Raw genomic sequence first — 13,946 nt, 5'->3', positions numbered from 1 at the left:
TTTCTTTCTTTCTTTCTTTCTTTCTTTCTTTCTTTCTTTCTTTCTTTCTTCTTTCTTTCTTTCTTTCCTTCCTTCCTCCTTCTTCTCTTTCTTTCTTTCTTTCTTTCTTTCTTTCTTCTTTCTTTCTTTCTTCTGTGGCAAAGATGGATTGAAGAGTTTGGTGCAACTTCTGCCATTCTTTCCTGAGCAAAGATTGCTGGACCCCCTTGGATAAGAAGGAAGGTAGGGTCTGCAAAGCAGCCAGCAAAGATCTTGACTCCACCACCTTCACAGAGGATTGCAGACGTACCTTCCAGCAGTGCCGAAGGGGAAGCAGAGAGCCCTGGAGGGGCCAGGGGCCCTGGAGGGGGGCAGGGGCTCTGTGAGCCTTGCTGGCTGCAGACACTGGGGAACACAGATGACATGGCTGAGCTGAGAGGAAACCCTGGTCAGAAGCAGAATTATATTTTCTCTTCTTTCCCAGTAGCTGCCCTCCCTGAAAATCTCTGTGCTTTAAGGAAATGAGTGCGGACAGATTCCTGTGGGAAGGGGTGGCTGGGAAAACACCCATGGAGAAATCTCTAGCTCTACCTCTGTCCCTTCTCTTCGTTACATTAAGTGGCAAGGACGCTTCTAATCATGAATACACTCCGGTTCGTAAGTCACCCCGGCAATGTCAGGGTTAGCCTGTCAGTGTTACAAACACTAAAAGAGCCCCCCCAGATTAGAGCAAAAAATATTCTCTTATGTTTGCCGTCTTTGTACTGTTTAACATGAGTATTTCAACAGTCTTTATTTTCCAAACATGCAAACAGAGGAGAGTGATCTGACCCACAGTATATTGACATGTCACGTAGCTATAACCTTGAGATAAAAAGTGAAGGAAAAAGTCAAAACAGCCCAAACCAAATACTAACACAAACAAGTCTTTCTGCAGCCCAGACCCTTTCCCTCTGTCACGAGGGGACCCACTAACATTGGCACACAGCAGCGTGCTGGACACACATAGCTCTGGGTGGGGGCACACCCTCGGGGCCACAAGTGCCCAGCTGGAAAGTCTGGAGCAGTCATTCATGATTTCAACAAATGTGTGTTAAGTACCTACTCTGGGCCAGACCCAAGTCTAGGTGTTGGCAACAACGTCTTACACATCTAGGGGATGCATAAGGCTTGCAAGGCCTCTACCCTCGTGGAACCTACCTAGAGGCATGAGGAAGAAAGAGAGAGAGAATATACTCCCACAGTGTTGAGAGCAGATGGGAAATAATGGCTGTAGCAGAAAGCCTGAGCTGCTTTCCTGGGTCCTGTATATCCAGCAAAGCAATGGCTTCAAAATCGGGGTCACATGGTGGAATGGCTATTAAAGGCAGAAAGACAGAAAGAAAAAAAAGCAGAGGTTCCGAGAGCAGCTTCCCTCCTCATGGGACATGGAAGGGTCCTTTGGGAGCTGCGTAAGAGACAGTAGGATGCGATAAGATGATGCATAAAAACAGTAGTAACCACAGTGGGGTTACAAAAATAATTGGGGGAACAAAAATAATTTTCAGACTAATTTTCTGTCCTTTGCTGAAAGAACTTCAAAGATGGGCCGCCCAGTGTAACAATAGGGAAAGGACGAAGCTTCTTTGCTATGCAGAGCTTGGTGCTGAGCATTTTACATGGATTGCCTCATTTCGTTTTCTCAATCACCACCTGGTGAGATAAACACTAATTTTATTCCCATATGAAGAAACAGACCTAGAAAGGTAAGTAACTTGCCCTTGCCCAAGGACATATACCTGGCAGATAATGGATCCTAGCTCTGTCTCATGCCAAAATCCATGTTCTAAACCACTGCATTTCTATCCAAAAAATTATTTTTATCATCTCATTTAAGGGAAAAGGCATTAATATTGAACAGGAAAATTATTCAGGTAGCTTCAGAAAGTGGTCTGTGTTTTCAAGATGTTATCTTAGTAGAGGAAAACATGTCCTAATAGTCAAAAGCAAATACGTACCACTTTCTCAAATGCGTGAGGAATTAAGAAATAAACTTTGACAGTTGCTTAAATGTACATAAGCCCAATATCTAAAATTTGAATTATGATTCAAGAATGATTAGAGATCCGTATTTTATTCAACTAATAAACTACTCCTCGAAGTTTATTTTACAACTGCATACACTTCCATCTTTGTCCTCTACTTGATAATTGAATTAATAGTAAAATAAGGTAAAGCTGGTCTCATGAAAACAAGACAGAACTCCATAATGAAGCCTATGCTTCTTTGGGAATGAAACCATGTCAAAAATCTTTACCAAAAATTAAAAAAAAATTGTAGTAGAATTGAACTTTGAAAGATGGGGAGAGGTCTTGTTTTTGCTCTAAATCATTTAAATTAGATGTAATGAAAAGTGATCAGAGTGCTTATTTTTACTTTGTTTTGTGGGAAATTGTGCTGGGAATGTGGATCTATTGTGCACAAAGGATGTTGGCTTTATGCTGGAACCACTAGGCAGGTTGAGTTGAGAAACAATTAGCTCAGTCAGCAAGCCTTTGAATCTGATTAAGCCAGGAAGTGGGCACTCCCCACGACAGGGCAGAATGAAGGGAATGGAGGCGGTAATCCAAAACAAGGAACGATTTCTCTCTCTCTCTCTCACTCACTCACTCTCTCTCTTAGTAAACTAGTACTAGAATTTATTGTATCAAATTTATGTCAGGGATTATTTCATTACATGTTATTATCTTTGGTGAAACAAATAGAAGCTTGTTTCCAAGTAGATCAACAGTCCACATGTGTCATGGCTACTGTCTCTAAGAAACTTCTGTTTACCGAGGCCTGACATACCCTCATGTTTTGGTAACAAAACATCTTTGAGATCGAGGACCCAGGTCACAGAGGAAAATGCAGAGCCTATACAAGGCTGCTGGCCGAATTCTCATTTCCCTGGGGGCTCTCAGTGTATTCTCTGGAGTTACTGCTTTCTTCCCTGTCTTTTCTTACAAGCTTTGGTTCACCGGATGGAGTGTCTGGATTGTTTGTCCCATCTGGAATGGAGCTTTGGTAGGAAAATATTTTATTACATATATTGAGAGAATAAGGAAAGAAGGGAGGGAAAGAAGAAAAAGAATACATGTCCTTTTTAGGTTTTCCAACAATACAGAGAAGTCCAAATTCTACAGAAATTAGAATTTACCATAGAAAGTTGATTTCCATTAGTTGCCTCTTAAATGTAGGATCTTTCTTAATATCATTTTATCATATATACCATCATTTGTACTATAATGAAATGCTGTTCAAGAAATTCTTAAAAAGCTATTTTAATCTTGTCACCTTGGTATTCTGAGAAATTGGAACCTCTCTTGTGAGATCTGAATTTAGAAAAAAAATGTAAACCATAAAAAATAATGTAAAAATGGGGAACAAAAATAATTTTCAGACTAACGCTTTCACTAGAAACACTGAGGTGTGTCGACGTGATCCAAGATTTGCAAGCCCCAAATCTTAGTTCTCCCACATTTGCCCTCACATGCAACTGTGTGAACTGAAGGTCATTCAAGAAGTTGGTGATGTACCTCTCAAACGTCGCAGTTCATGAGGAAAGGGTGCGCAGGCCAAGTACAAGTCGGCACCAAGTAGGTGCTCTGTGTCTGCTGACTGAATGACTGCACAAATGAAGGGTTGGGCTGGTACCCCAGCTCTCTGGGTCAAAGAAATGAACACATCTAGCCTTGCAAATTGATGTCTTCCGTGGTGGTATGGTTTAAGGGGAGTTACAGAGGCTTGCAACAAATCCTTCTCTCATTGCTTCCTGTGATGCCTTACATTCACCATTGGACTCTAGAGAATTTCAAATTTAAAGGCCTTTTGATCTTTAGGAGTTTTCTATTAAAATGTAGCCACTCTTGAGAGAGGCTGTCACGAGGGGACACACTAACATTTAAGTCTTAAAAAAAACACAGCTTTTACTGGGATATCACCTAAAAGTAAGACCCTAGAACATATAATTTTAATCTACTTATTAAATAAATATGTACTGATAGTCTACTGCATGCTTCAGTTACAATGGTAAACAGACAAACAAACAAGGTCTCAATTTTTAAAAAACTTTATCTAGTGGGGTTCAAGGATGGTGAGTAGATGGGAGAAAACAGAATGGTGGGAATGTGGAACTGAATGAGGAAAGTGTGGGATGGTGTTTTTCCTTTTTTTTTTTCTTTTCTAATACATTCTTTTACATCTACCTCCCCAGTCTTTCTCATCTGCTCTTTACCCCATCTCCTGCCTGAAGCCATACGTTCATTCAAAGAAATATTTATTACACATCTACTGGAATGCAAAGATTAGGAAAAACATTTTATATCAGGACCTAGAATGTACATAAATACATCCCTAAAATTCTCTCTAGGTAAATAGATAGATTTTGATATATACATATAACTAAATCTATATAACAAAAGTTTCACAAAACAATATTTAGCCTTCTGTGTGAAACGACGTCTGATATTTTCTATTCTATTAATTTTTTTTAGTTCTGACTTCAGAACTGACCCAAAGTTTAACAAAACCACAATTCTAGTCCAACTCTGTATCCCTTTTTCTAAATTCTTTGTCTATCCCTACTGTCTATCATAGAACATTCAACAGATACTGAGATTTGATTAGGATCAAAAATTATTGAATATAGGTTTATTCTATACCAAGATCTGTTTTATCAGTTAGACCCAGAGAAATGACAAGATCTGTGTCCAGCACAGATCCTTGGTGGCTGTTTGATTCCGAGATTGACAGCATGGGGAATTGGAATCCAAAAGGTAAGACTGAGGAGATGGAGCCTATGTTCAAGTCCTGATTCTCACATTCTTGGCATATGGCCAAGAGCAGGACCTTCACTCAGCTAGTTCTTCATTGCTTTTACCTAGAACATGAGGGATTTTGCAGGTAAGAGAGTCCGTGTGACACTATCTGACCCTAAGATGCTCAGTGAGAATGACCAAATTTGAACAAAGCTTGTATAATAAAGGGCTTCACCAGTGTTAAAGCTCTACGCACATGCTAGTTAATACCTTGCCTTTCGTTTGTGCTGTGAGGGAGGAAAACTTCTACCCTCCAGTGCAAGGAGGGTACCCTTCACATGGGGAATTCATTTCCTGCTTTCAGGGGGAGAGAGGAGAGTCAGTGTTCTTCTTGCACCTGTTGTTTCCTAAATAACTTTAATTCAAAATAATCAATATGCCAAAGCCGCATACTTGGGGGCCACTTGTCCTGAATCCCATCAGTGCCCAAGCTCTGTCCAGCCCTTCCTTCCTAATCTCTTGCCATCCGCTCACTTTCCCATTCCATTCCCTGATGAGCAGCTGAGTTTCCCCATCCTGTTACCTCCCGGGACCTCATCTCTACCACCCTTCCCCTCACTCATTCCATTTCCTTAGCCATCACACGGCTCCTTGTTGTGTTCAAATATTCCAAGGTTTGTTATTTGCCTCAGGGCCTTTGCACTGTCTGTTCTCTGCCTGAAGCCTCTTCCCACACATGGCATGTTCCCTAAATTCCTTTAATTCTTTGAAGATATGTCACTTTCTCCTTGATGCCGTCCTTCATTACCCTCATTACCCTATTTAAAATTGTAAATCTCCCCCACACCTGGCATCCCCAATTTCTCATTCCCTGTTCTATTCTTTTCCCCATGGCCTTTATTACCATCTAATATACTATATAATGTACTTATTCATTGTTTGTTTATACCCCTCCCAAAAAAGTGTATATTATACAACGGTGGGGATTTTTTTTTTCTTTTTGTTTACTGCTATACCTGCAGCACTTGGAACAGAGTGAGTCACATACTAAGTGTTCAGTAAATATTGTTCAATAAATATGGTTGAATAAGTGAATGAGTCCCATGCTCTGGTGGTACAAAATTTTTCACACCATTGAACTCTGATTAGGTTGCAAGGACTAAAAGTCAAGCTGGTATTTATACTAAAGTAGGAAAAAAATCCTCAGGAGAAGGAAAGCAATAAGAATGCTCACTCTTGGGCGCCTGGGTGGCTCAGTTGGTTAAGCGACTGCCTTCAGCTCAGGTCGTGATCCTGGAGTCCCGGGATCGAGTCCCGCATCGGGCTCCCTGCTCGGCGGGGGGTCTGCTTCTCCCTCTGCCCTCTTCCCTCTCGTGCTCTCTGTCTCTCATTCTCTCTCTCTCAAATAAATAAATAAAATCTTTAAAAAAAAAAAAGAATGCTCACTCTTTTAATGATGTCTAAGTTTGGAACAATGTGATTTTTTTTCTTTTTCTGGCGAGTTTCCTAGTGAACCACAGTTCTATCTCATTGGGGTCAACTTCAAAAGGTCTCTGACTCATTCCACAACCTTCTCTACCACTTTTGTTTGTTTGTTTGTTTGTTTTGTTTTTAAAGATTTATTTATTTATTTGAGAGAGGGAGAGGGGCATGGAGGGCAGGGCAGAGGGAGAGAGAATCCCAAGCAGACACCCCACTGAGCTCAGGGCCGATGCTCCATCTCACAGCCCTGAGATCATAACCTGAGCCAAAATCAAGAGTCAGACGCTTAACCAACTGAGCGACCCACGTGCCCCTACCAGTCACTTCTTAAGTTGCCTGCAGAGTGAATCTTCCTCTGGTGGAAAGACAATTTGTACATTTCAATCATATTGATATTTCCTTTTGCAAAAGGCTCCATATCTCTTTTGAGACTTTAAAAGATTTTAGAAGTGATACAGTATTTTGTATTTGTTCAGTGCTCTCATTCCAGACTTTCTAAATTCTTCGCAAATATTGGTCCTCAGACTCTCCTAGCTCTCTTCTGACAGCGACATGATAAGCAGATTTCCTACAATTTCTGAACTAGGTTATTTAAAGGCATCAGCTGCTAGAAAGTATGCAGCAAGGAGATTCAGTGCCTTAAGGACTGGGCTCCACTTGAATCCTGGAGAACGTGGCTTGGCAACTCCAGTGACTTAGTTAATGGCAGGCAGCAGTGCTGCACCCAGAATCCTGCCTGGAGACAGGAACTTGGGAGAAAGGCCCCAGTGCCCTGCTCAGTCACAGAAGGGACTTGATTATACTAACACTTGAGCCTCTTACAGCTTCAACAGTCCTGTGATTGCCAAACACCTGATGGCCAATTTTCCACTTGGATAGCCTAAATTTCTTTTTTTTATTATTTTTAAAGATTTTTATTTATTTACTTGAGAGAGAGAGGTGGGGGGCAGAGGGAGAGGGAGAAGCAGACTCCCCGCTGAGCAGGGAGCCTGACACGGGGCTCGATCCTAGGATCCCGAGATCATGACCTGAGCTGAAGGCAGACGCTTAACCGACTGAGCCACCCAGGTGCCCCTAGATAGCCTAAGCTTCTTTAAGCTCGGCTTCTCCCCCCAAAATCATATCACCACCAAAAGCAATGATTTCTTCTCCTGACTTTCCTGGTTCTGAACCCAATTTCAAACCCTAGGGTGACTTTTGACTCAATCCGTCCCTCCAAACTGGTGCTTCTCAAACTGTAATGTGCATATGAATCACCTGGGGATCTTGTCAGAATGTATACTCCGATTCAGTAAATCTGGGCTGAGGCCTGAGACTCTGCCTGTCTCACAAGTTTCCAAGGGATGCCAATGCTGCTGGTCCTAGGACTGTGCTCTGGGCAACAGTGCCCTAAACCAACCTACCCTCAGCCCCACTCCTACCCCACCGCATCCAGTCCGTTGCCAGCTAAATTTTATTTTTCCTGTGAAGCATATCCCTGTGCGTGCTTTCCTCTCATTCTCACTGTGAACCACCTCCCCCCAACTCCTTATCACTTCTCACCCCCACCCAGGTCTTATGCCTAGATAACCTCAATAGCCAAACTGTGGGAACCCATTCATTAATGAGTTATAAAATCAATCTACTGGGTAACTAGCAGCGTTTATAAAACATGGATAGGATAGAAGAGAAGAGAAGAGAATCAGAGTGTATCACACATAATAACAGTATTATGATTTTGGTTAGATATAAAATTTAACTTGGCCATGATGCAAAATATATTTCTTGCTATGGATAGAGGTTTAAAAAAAAAATTGGCGGGGGGCGGGGCGCGCCTGGCTGGCGCAGTTGGTGGAGGGAGCGACTCTTGATCTCGGGTTGTAGGTTTGAGTCCCACGCTGGGTGTAGAGATTACTTAAAAAAAAGGTAAAATCTTGAAAAAAATAATAGTAAAAAAAAAAATTTGTTTCCAGTTTGAAGACCAAGTTCCTACAGAGACACCTAGGCCTCCCTGTATCCCCACCCAACATGCACATGACGACAGGCTCATCTTTCTAAACCTCTGCTGTGTCAGCAAGGCTCCTTCTTCAAGAACCTTCAATGTTGCTTCATTGTCCAAACAAAGTTCAGATATGTTAGCCTGAATTTCCAGGCCCTTCTTGACCTGGCCTCATGTGGCTTTCAAGCCTGATTTCCTACTCGTTTGTGCCCAGAACCAGCCCTGCCCCCCATCTGGGCGCCTGTCTCACTGTCTGCCCAAGCTTGGCTGCTATGTTCCCAGGTTTGCACGTGTTACTTGAGCTGCCCAGACTGCTCTTCCCTCTGCCATCATCTCCCGCTGAAATCACATCCACCCTCCAAACCTGCTTCGGCTCCTGTTTCCCCCATGGTGCTTTCATCAGCGATCCTTCCCCCAGAAGTGGTATCTTGTCACTGGACTCCTGTTGCATGGAAAGCACTCACTCTTCTTGCCGCATTTGGTGGACGTTCTTCTAAGTGCATTACTTTCACATCTGGACTGTAAATTCCTGTGGAAGTTGGAACCATTATATCTATAATTATTACTTGGTGAGCTTGCTCATCCAATTTAGCCTCTCTGTGCCTCGTTTAAAAAGTAGGAGGAGGGCACCTGGGTGGCTCAGTTGGTTAAGCGACTGCCTTCGGCTCAGGTCATGATCCTGGAGTCCCGGGATCGAGTCCCGCATCGGGCTCCCTGCTCGGCAGGGAGTCTGCTTCTTCCTCTCCCGCTCCCCCCTCTTGTGCTCTTTCTCTCTCTCACTCTCTCTCTCAAATAAATAAATAAAATCTTTAAAAAAAAAAAAAAAAAAAAAAAGTAGGAGGAAATCTCCATCATTGCAAGGATTAAATGAGTTAACACATGTCAAGTGTTTAGTGTCGTGCTTGGCATACAGTAAGCGCTCAGTAAATGTTAATTGTTATGACGCTGTCTGCACAGTGCCTATCACATCCCTTGATCGTAGTAGACCCACAATAGATGTTTGTAAGTTAATAAATTAGGGCATATTAAAATTATTCCTCTACAAGTTTCTATTTCTGTTGTGACTGCTCCCCACTTCCTTCAATTCATCTGCTTCTGGGAACTGCATTCTTTACATGGGCAATTTAAAGATTCAGTCGGAGGGCTCACAATTATCCCATGCAATTAGAGTGTTAGCAGCTTCTCTTGCAAAACCCAAGTCGCAGGAACTGCCCCGTGCAGCAGAAAGCTAGCCTGTCAGAAAGAGCTGAGGGAGGAGAGTGCAGGAGGAGGGCCTTCCTTCCAAGCACCTCCTCCTGGTCCTTCCTGAAACCTGAGTGCCCCGCTGTACCCAGCTCTTGTCTCTCAGACACTGCCTCTCCCATTTCCTTTTCCCACTTGACTTCTCTTCCCTACCCGCAAAACTCTTCCTTTTACATTCTTTTCCCTCTCCCTCTCTAAGTAATAATGTTTTTAAAAAGAAAAGAGGGTGCCTGGGTGGCTCAGTCAGTTGAGTGTCACACTCTTGGGTCTGGGCTCAGGTCATGATCTCAGGGTGGTGATATGGAGCCCAGCATCGGGGCTACGCGCTCAGCGGGGAGTCTGCTGGAGACTCTCTCTCCCTCTGTCCACCCTACCCCCACCCCTGCTCACATGTATGTGTGCTCTCTCTCTCTCTCAAATAAATACATAAATACATAAATATTTTTAGAAAAAGAAAAGAAGAAAAAAGAAAAGAAAGCAAGAAGAGGGAGGCTGTGACTCAGGGGACACCTCGCCCTCTGGCTCACAGGCACCGGACGGGGGGGTTGGCGGGGGGGCACCAGGAAAGATGGGTGTGCTTGCTCCTGAGCCACCACCGTCCATGGGGTGGATTTCACAAGTCACTGAATGGCATTCATACACCAGCCTACTCCATGAAAGATCTTTTCGAAGTTTTGTATAAACAAAGCAAAATTCAAGCTGGCAGCTACAACAGAAATAACAGGCCACTGCAATCCTGCAGCATTTTTCAACTTTTGAAAGGAAAGCAACGGTTCGTGCTAAAGTAGTTAAGGCAACCTGGAATCTAAGCATCTAATAATGCCAGCTATCTGCTTGGAGTTACACCAGCAGAGGAGCGTCTCTTTTGCTTTTCTCTTGTTTGATCCAGTGTTTCTCTCTCAGAGGAGTGACGTGTCAGTCGAGAGGGCCTTGCCTCTGAAGGCAAAGACCGGCCCCAGGCTCAGTATCAGTGCTCAGTTGCTCTTAATAATTCTCCTGTTTTGTTGTGCTGTTGATGCTGGCTCAACCTCCACAGGGTCCCTTGGAAACTTTCCTCTTGCAGAATCAAGCCAACCTCCTTTGACTACAGATGGTTCTGTTTTTATCCACTGGAGTTTTATGGTATGGCAATGCCACGTCTGGAGTTTCAGACTTAGCTACACGAGAAGTTCTGTGTGAGTGTACATGTGTGTGCTTTTCCCCGCCCCCCCAAATTCTCTAAGTCGGACATTCAAAATAAAATATGCCAGGAAAATGAAAAGCTGAATCTCAAAAAAACAAAACAAAACAAAACAAAAATACCAAATACCACCTCCAACAACAACAACAACAACAACAACAACAACAACCCAGGCTGGACACAGAAGCTACAAAAACAACATACCACACAACCGTATTAGTAGAAACTGATTTTTTTCCCCTTAAATTTATTGATACTATACATACAGTCATATTTATTTCTCTGTTAAAAACCTAATTTGTAACTACTTTTAGTCCTGCCCTCATTCTATATCTTGTTTCAGGCATATCTCTTTCTAGTTTTCTCTCTTAACTTCAAAACATTCCTTGACCAGGAACAAATGATTTATGGGTAGGGAATAAGTGGTTTCCAGGCTCAGTGACCACAAAGGTCTCCTTCATCAGACTCGGAGCTGAATTAAAGATGAGCCCAGAATTTTTTTTTTTTTTCATTATATATTGCTCAGTTCTGGTGACACCATTCCCTCTTTAACTATTTTCATTCTGCACTTTTGGGTCTCTTTCCCTCAAAGGAGACTTTAAAAAAAAAAAAAAAAAAAAACCTCTTGGAAAGCTGGACACCACTGCACCCAGAATGATTAATGTCCCACCATGCATTCACTCTAATTATAATCTTTATTACTTGAGAAACAGGAATCGCATATTTGCATCCCACCAGCAGGCTGAGGCTGCAGAATCTCAAAAGAAAAGCAGAAAGTAAAAGATAACGCCGTTGCTGGGCAGGATTTCAGGGTTCTATGACATGTTTCCTTTCCGGTTCCTCCCATTTGTAATTTTAGCAATTTGTGAGAAAGATGAACGGTAGACAATGAATCAAAATAAAACATAAGGCAAGGGTTATAAAGCCAAGCTTTTATGCCAGCGACACCTTACCTTACTAGTGAAGGTTATAATTGTGACGGCAAAGGCAGCACAGAAAATCAAAAAATGAGCTTGTATGAATCATGTCTGTATGACATTGATGGCTTCTTGGCCTCATTGTCATCCCAGATGAGGAGGAGATCTGAGTCATAAACTCATTTAGCCATTTGCTGTTCTTTCTGGTTCATAATAAAGTTGTCAACCAGATTGACAGATTGAACTCTTTCCAGAGGTACATTCTATCACGGATGTTATTTTTCCATTTCCCTCTCACAGGCCATCATGACTGGTATACTTCTGCTGTTGGCTCACAAAGAGTGGACCAAGAGATACCTGGTAAATATATAGACATCGAGTGGGATGGTTGAATAGGTTTGAAGGTCAAATCTCTACAAGTTCAGGATGGAACATAGAGAACTTGACTTCCAATTGTCATTGAATTCTGTCTGACTGATGCCTTACTCTGATGGATTTCAGTAATAAACTAGGTTTTAAATGAATAATTTTAATCTGATTTCTTCTCCAAACATTTTCTACAAGCTCCTGTGATTATTGTAAATAAGTGTTCCAGTTTGGAGACAACACAACATTAATGCTCCTGAATTTCATTTTGAATAAATGGATCTATAGGCTCTTCTGTTTTTAAGCATGTATTTTAAAGGTTCAACTGCTCAGTTTGGGATCTCCTTCCAGTGTCTCTGTTACTTCTCCCCACCACCCCAAAAAAGGGTGAAAAGTCTATGATATCTTGCATATCAATAGTGTTAGCCAAGTAATCCCATGGTATAGAAAGACTACCTTGATCTGATCATAGGTCTTCCCATGGCTCGAACTTTAATGTACGTGTGAATCACCTGGGAATCTAGTTAAAACGCGAAGTCTGATTCAGTAGATCTGGGTGACCTGTGAGATTCTACATTTCTAACAAACTTCCGGGGATGTCAATGCTGCTGGACCATAGACCATGCCCTGATTAGCAAGGTGCTAGGATAAGGCAAGGATTCTGTGCACTCATGTTTGTTTTTCCCACCCCAGACTGGCTGTCAACATACGATAGAAGAAAAACAAACACATGTTTGCTGAATGGAATTCATTTCAATTTTGGCCCAGTTGGCTGATATGTTATTCCCCCATATTGTAGATTCAAGAGGAGAACAAAATGGCCTAAAAGAGAAAGTTGCAATGCATTTCTCCTTAGCTTCCCAGTAAAAGAGATTCATACCTGACATCTTTCTTCGTATTGCTGAGAAGCTTTTGAAGAATTCAGTTCCCAAAGTAACAATTTGTTTTTGCTTTATTTTCAGTGGGAAACTAGTTTCACCTTTGTGATTCTGAGCATGATGGGATGTCCACTTCATTTTGCAGTAGCCTTGGAATCTGCTCTCCTTGGCCCATATTGCTTCTACTCGTTTTCAGGGATAGCAGGGACCAATTACCTTGGTTATGCAGTTGCCGTTCCTTTTCCATATGCAAACTTCCCATCAGCTTGTGTGGACCCACCACACTATGAAGAGTACCACCTGACACTTAAGGTCTTCGACCTGTGCCTGAGCTTTGCCATGCTCTGTGTGTCCCTGACAGTGTTCATCAAGCTTTCTGCAGGACTTATCTGGAAGAGACACTTACATGTAAGTTTCCAGAAAGGGGGAACCCATTCTTATTCCATCCTGAATGCTAAAATTGGAAGTCTGCCATATTAGTACTTAATCTGCCTCTCTTATTTATCACTGTGTCTTCTATAACCAAAATTTTCCCACCCTTTTTACTTCTGCCCCAGCAGAGAGGCTGATATATACCAACATCAAATTTAGCTTTCTAACTTTTTCCCAGATGGCTAAGAATAATATTGATAATATGATAGTAATAGAAATATGAACTGGATGTTTACTCTCAGTGTTCTTCCCATTTTACAGACTGAAGCTAAAGAGTTTATGAAACTTGCCCAAGGTCACACAGTTAATGAGCAGTAGGGCCAGATTCAGAACCCAGAGCTATTTCTCTTAACAGACCAGATATATCCTGGGCCCTCTTGTCACCCACCTTGTACCCTCTCTCTTCTGCTAGATCATCAAGATGCATTGTTCTGACCTCAAGGAGGGTTAGAACAGAACCACTGGGAGTGATTTCTGATTCCAAATTCCTATGTCTGATACTGGGTCACTCCATTGTGAGTTGCACAGCCTCCTCCTGGAAAGAGATATTTTCCACAACAAACTCTTATACTGGCTTTACGATTCAAGTTAGTATTATATTAAGGTCAGGTGAATTTGGGTTATGTTAGCCAATTTTTTTTTCCAGTTTGATCCTATCAACACAAATCAGCAAAGCTAGAAGACAAGAACTTGGCACTCTCGATACCTTTTGTG

General features: G+C 42.2%; 1 protein-coding gene across 1 annotated transcript; it reads left to right on the top strand.

Annotated features, from left to right (window-relative positions):
• The first annotated feature begins 2,865 nt into the window (after window positions 1-2,865).
• TMEM212 (transmembrane protein 212) lies at window positions 2,866-13,550 on the top strand. Its single transcript, XM_021702638.1, has 4 exons — window positions 2,866-3,024; window positions 11,857-11,916; window positions 12,885-13,208; window positions 13,494-13,550. Exons 1-4 carry the CDS (start codon window positions 2,866-2,868, stop codon window positions 13,548-13,550), a joined length of 600 nt encoding a protein of 199 aa, XP_021558313.1.
• Window positions 13,551-13,946: the final 396 nt, after the last annotated feature.

The sequence above is a fragment of the Neomonachus schauinslandi genome, chromosome 1 (assembly GCF_002201575.2).
Source record: "Neomonachus schauinslandi chromosome 1, ASM220157v2, whole genome shotgun sequence".
NCBI lineage: Eukaryota > Metazoa > Chordata > Mammalia > Carnivora > Phocidae > Neomonachus > Neomonachus schauinslandi.
Note: the sequence above shows the minus strand (reverse complement) of the source record. Positions and strands in the feature narration are given on the sequence as shown.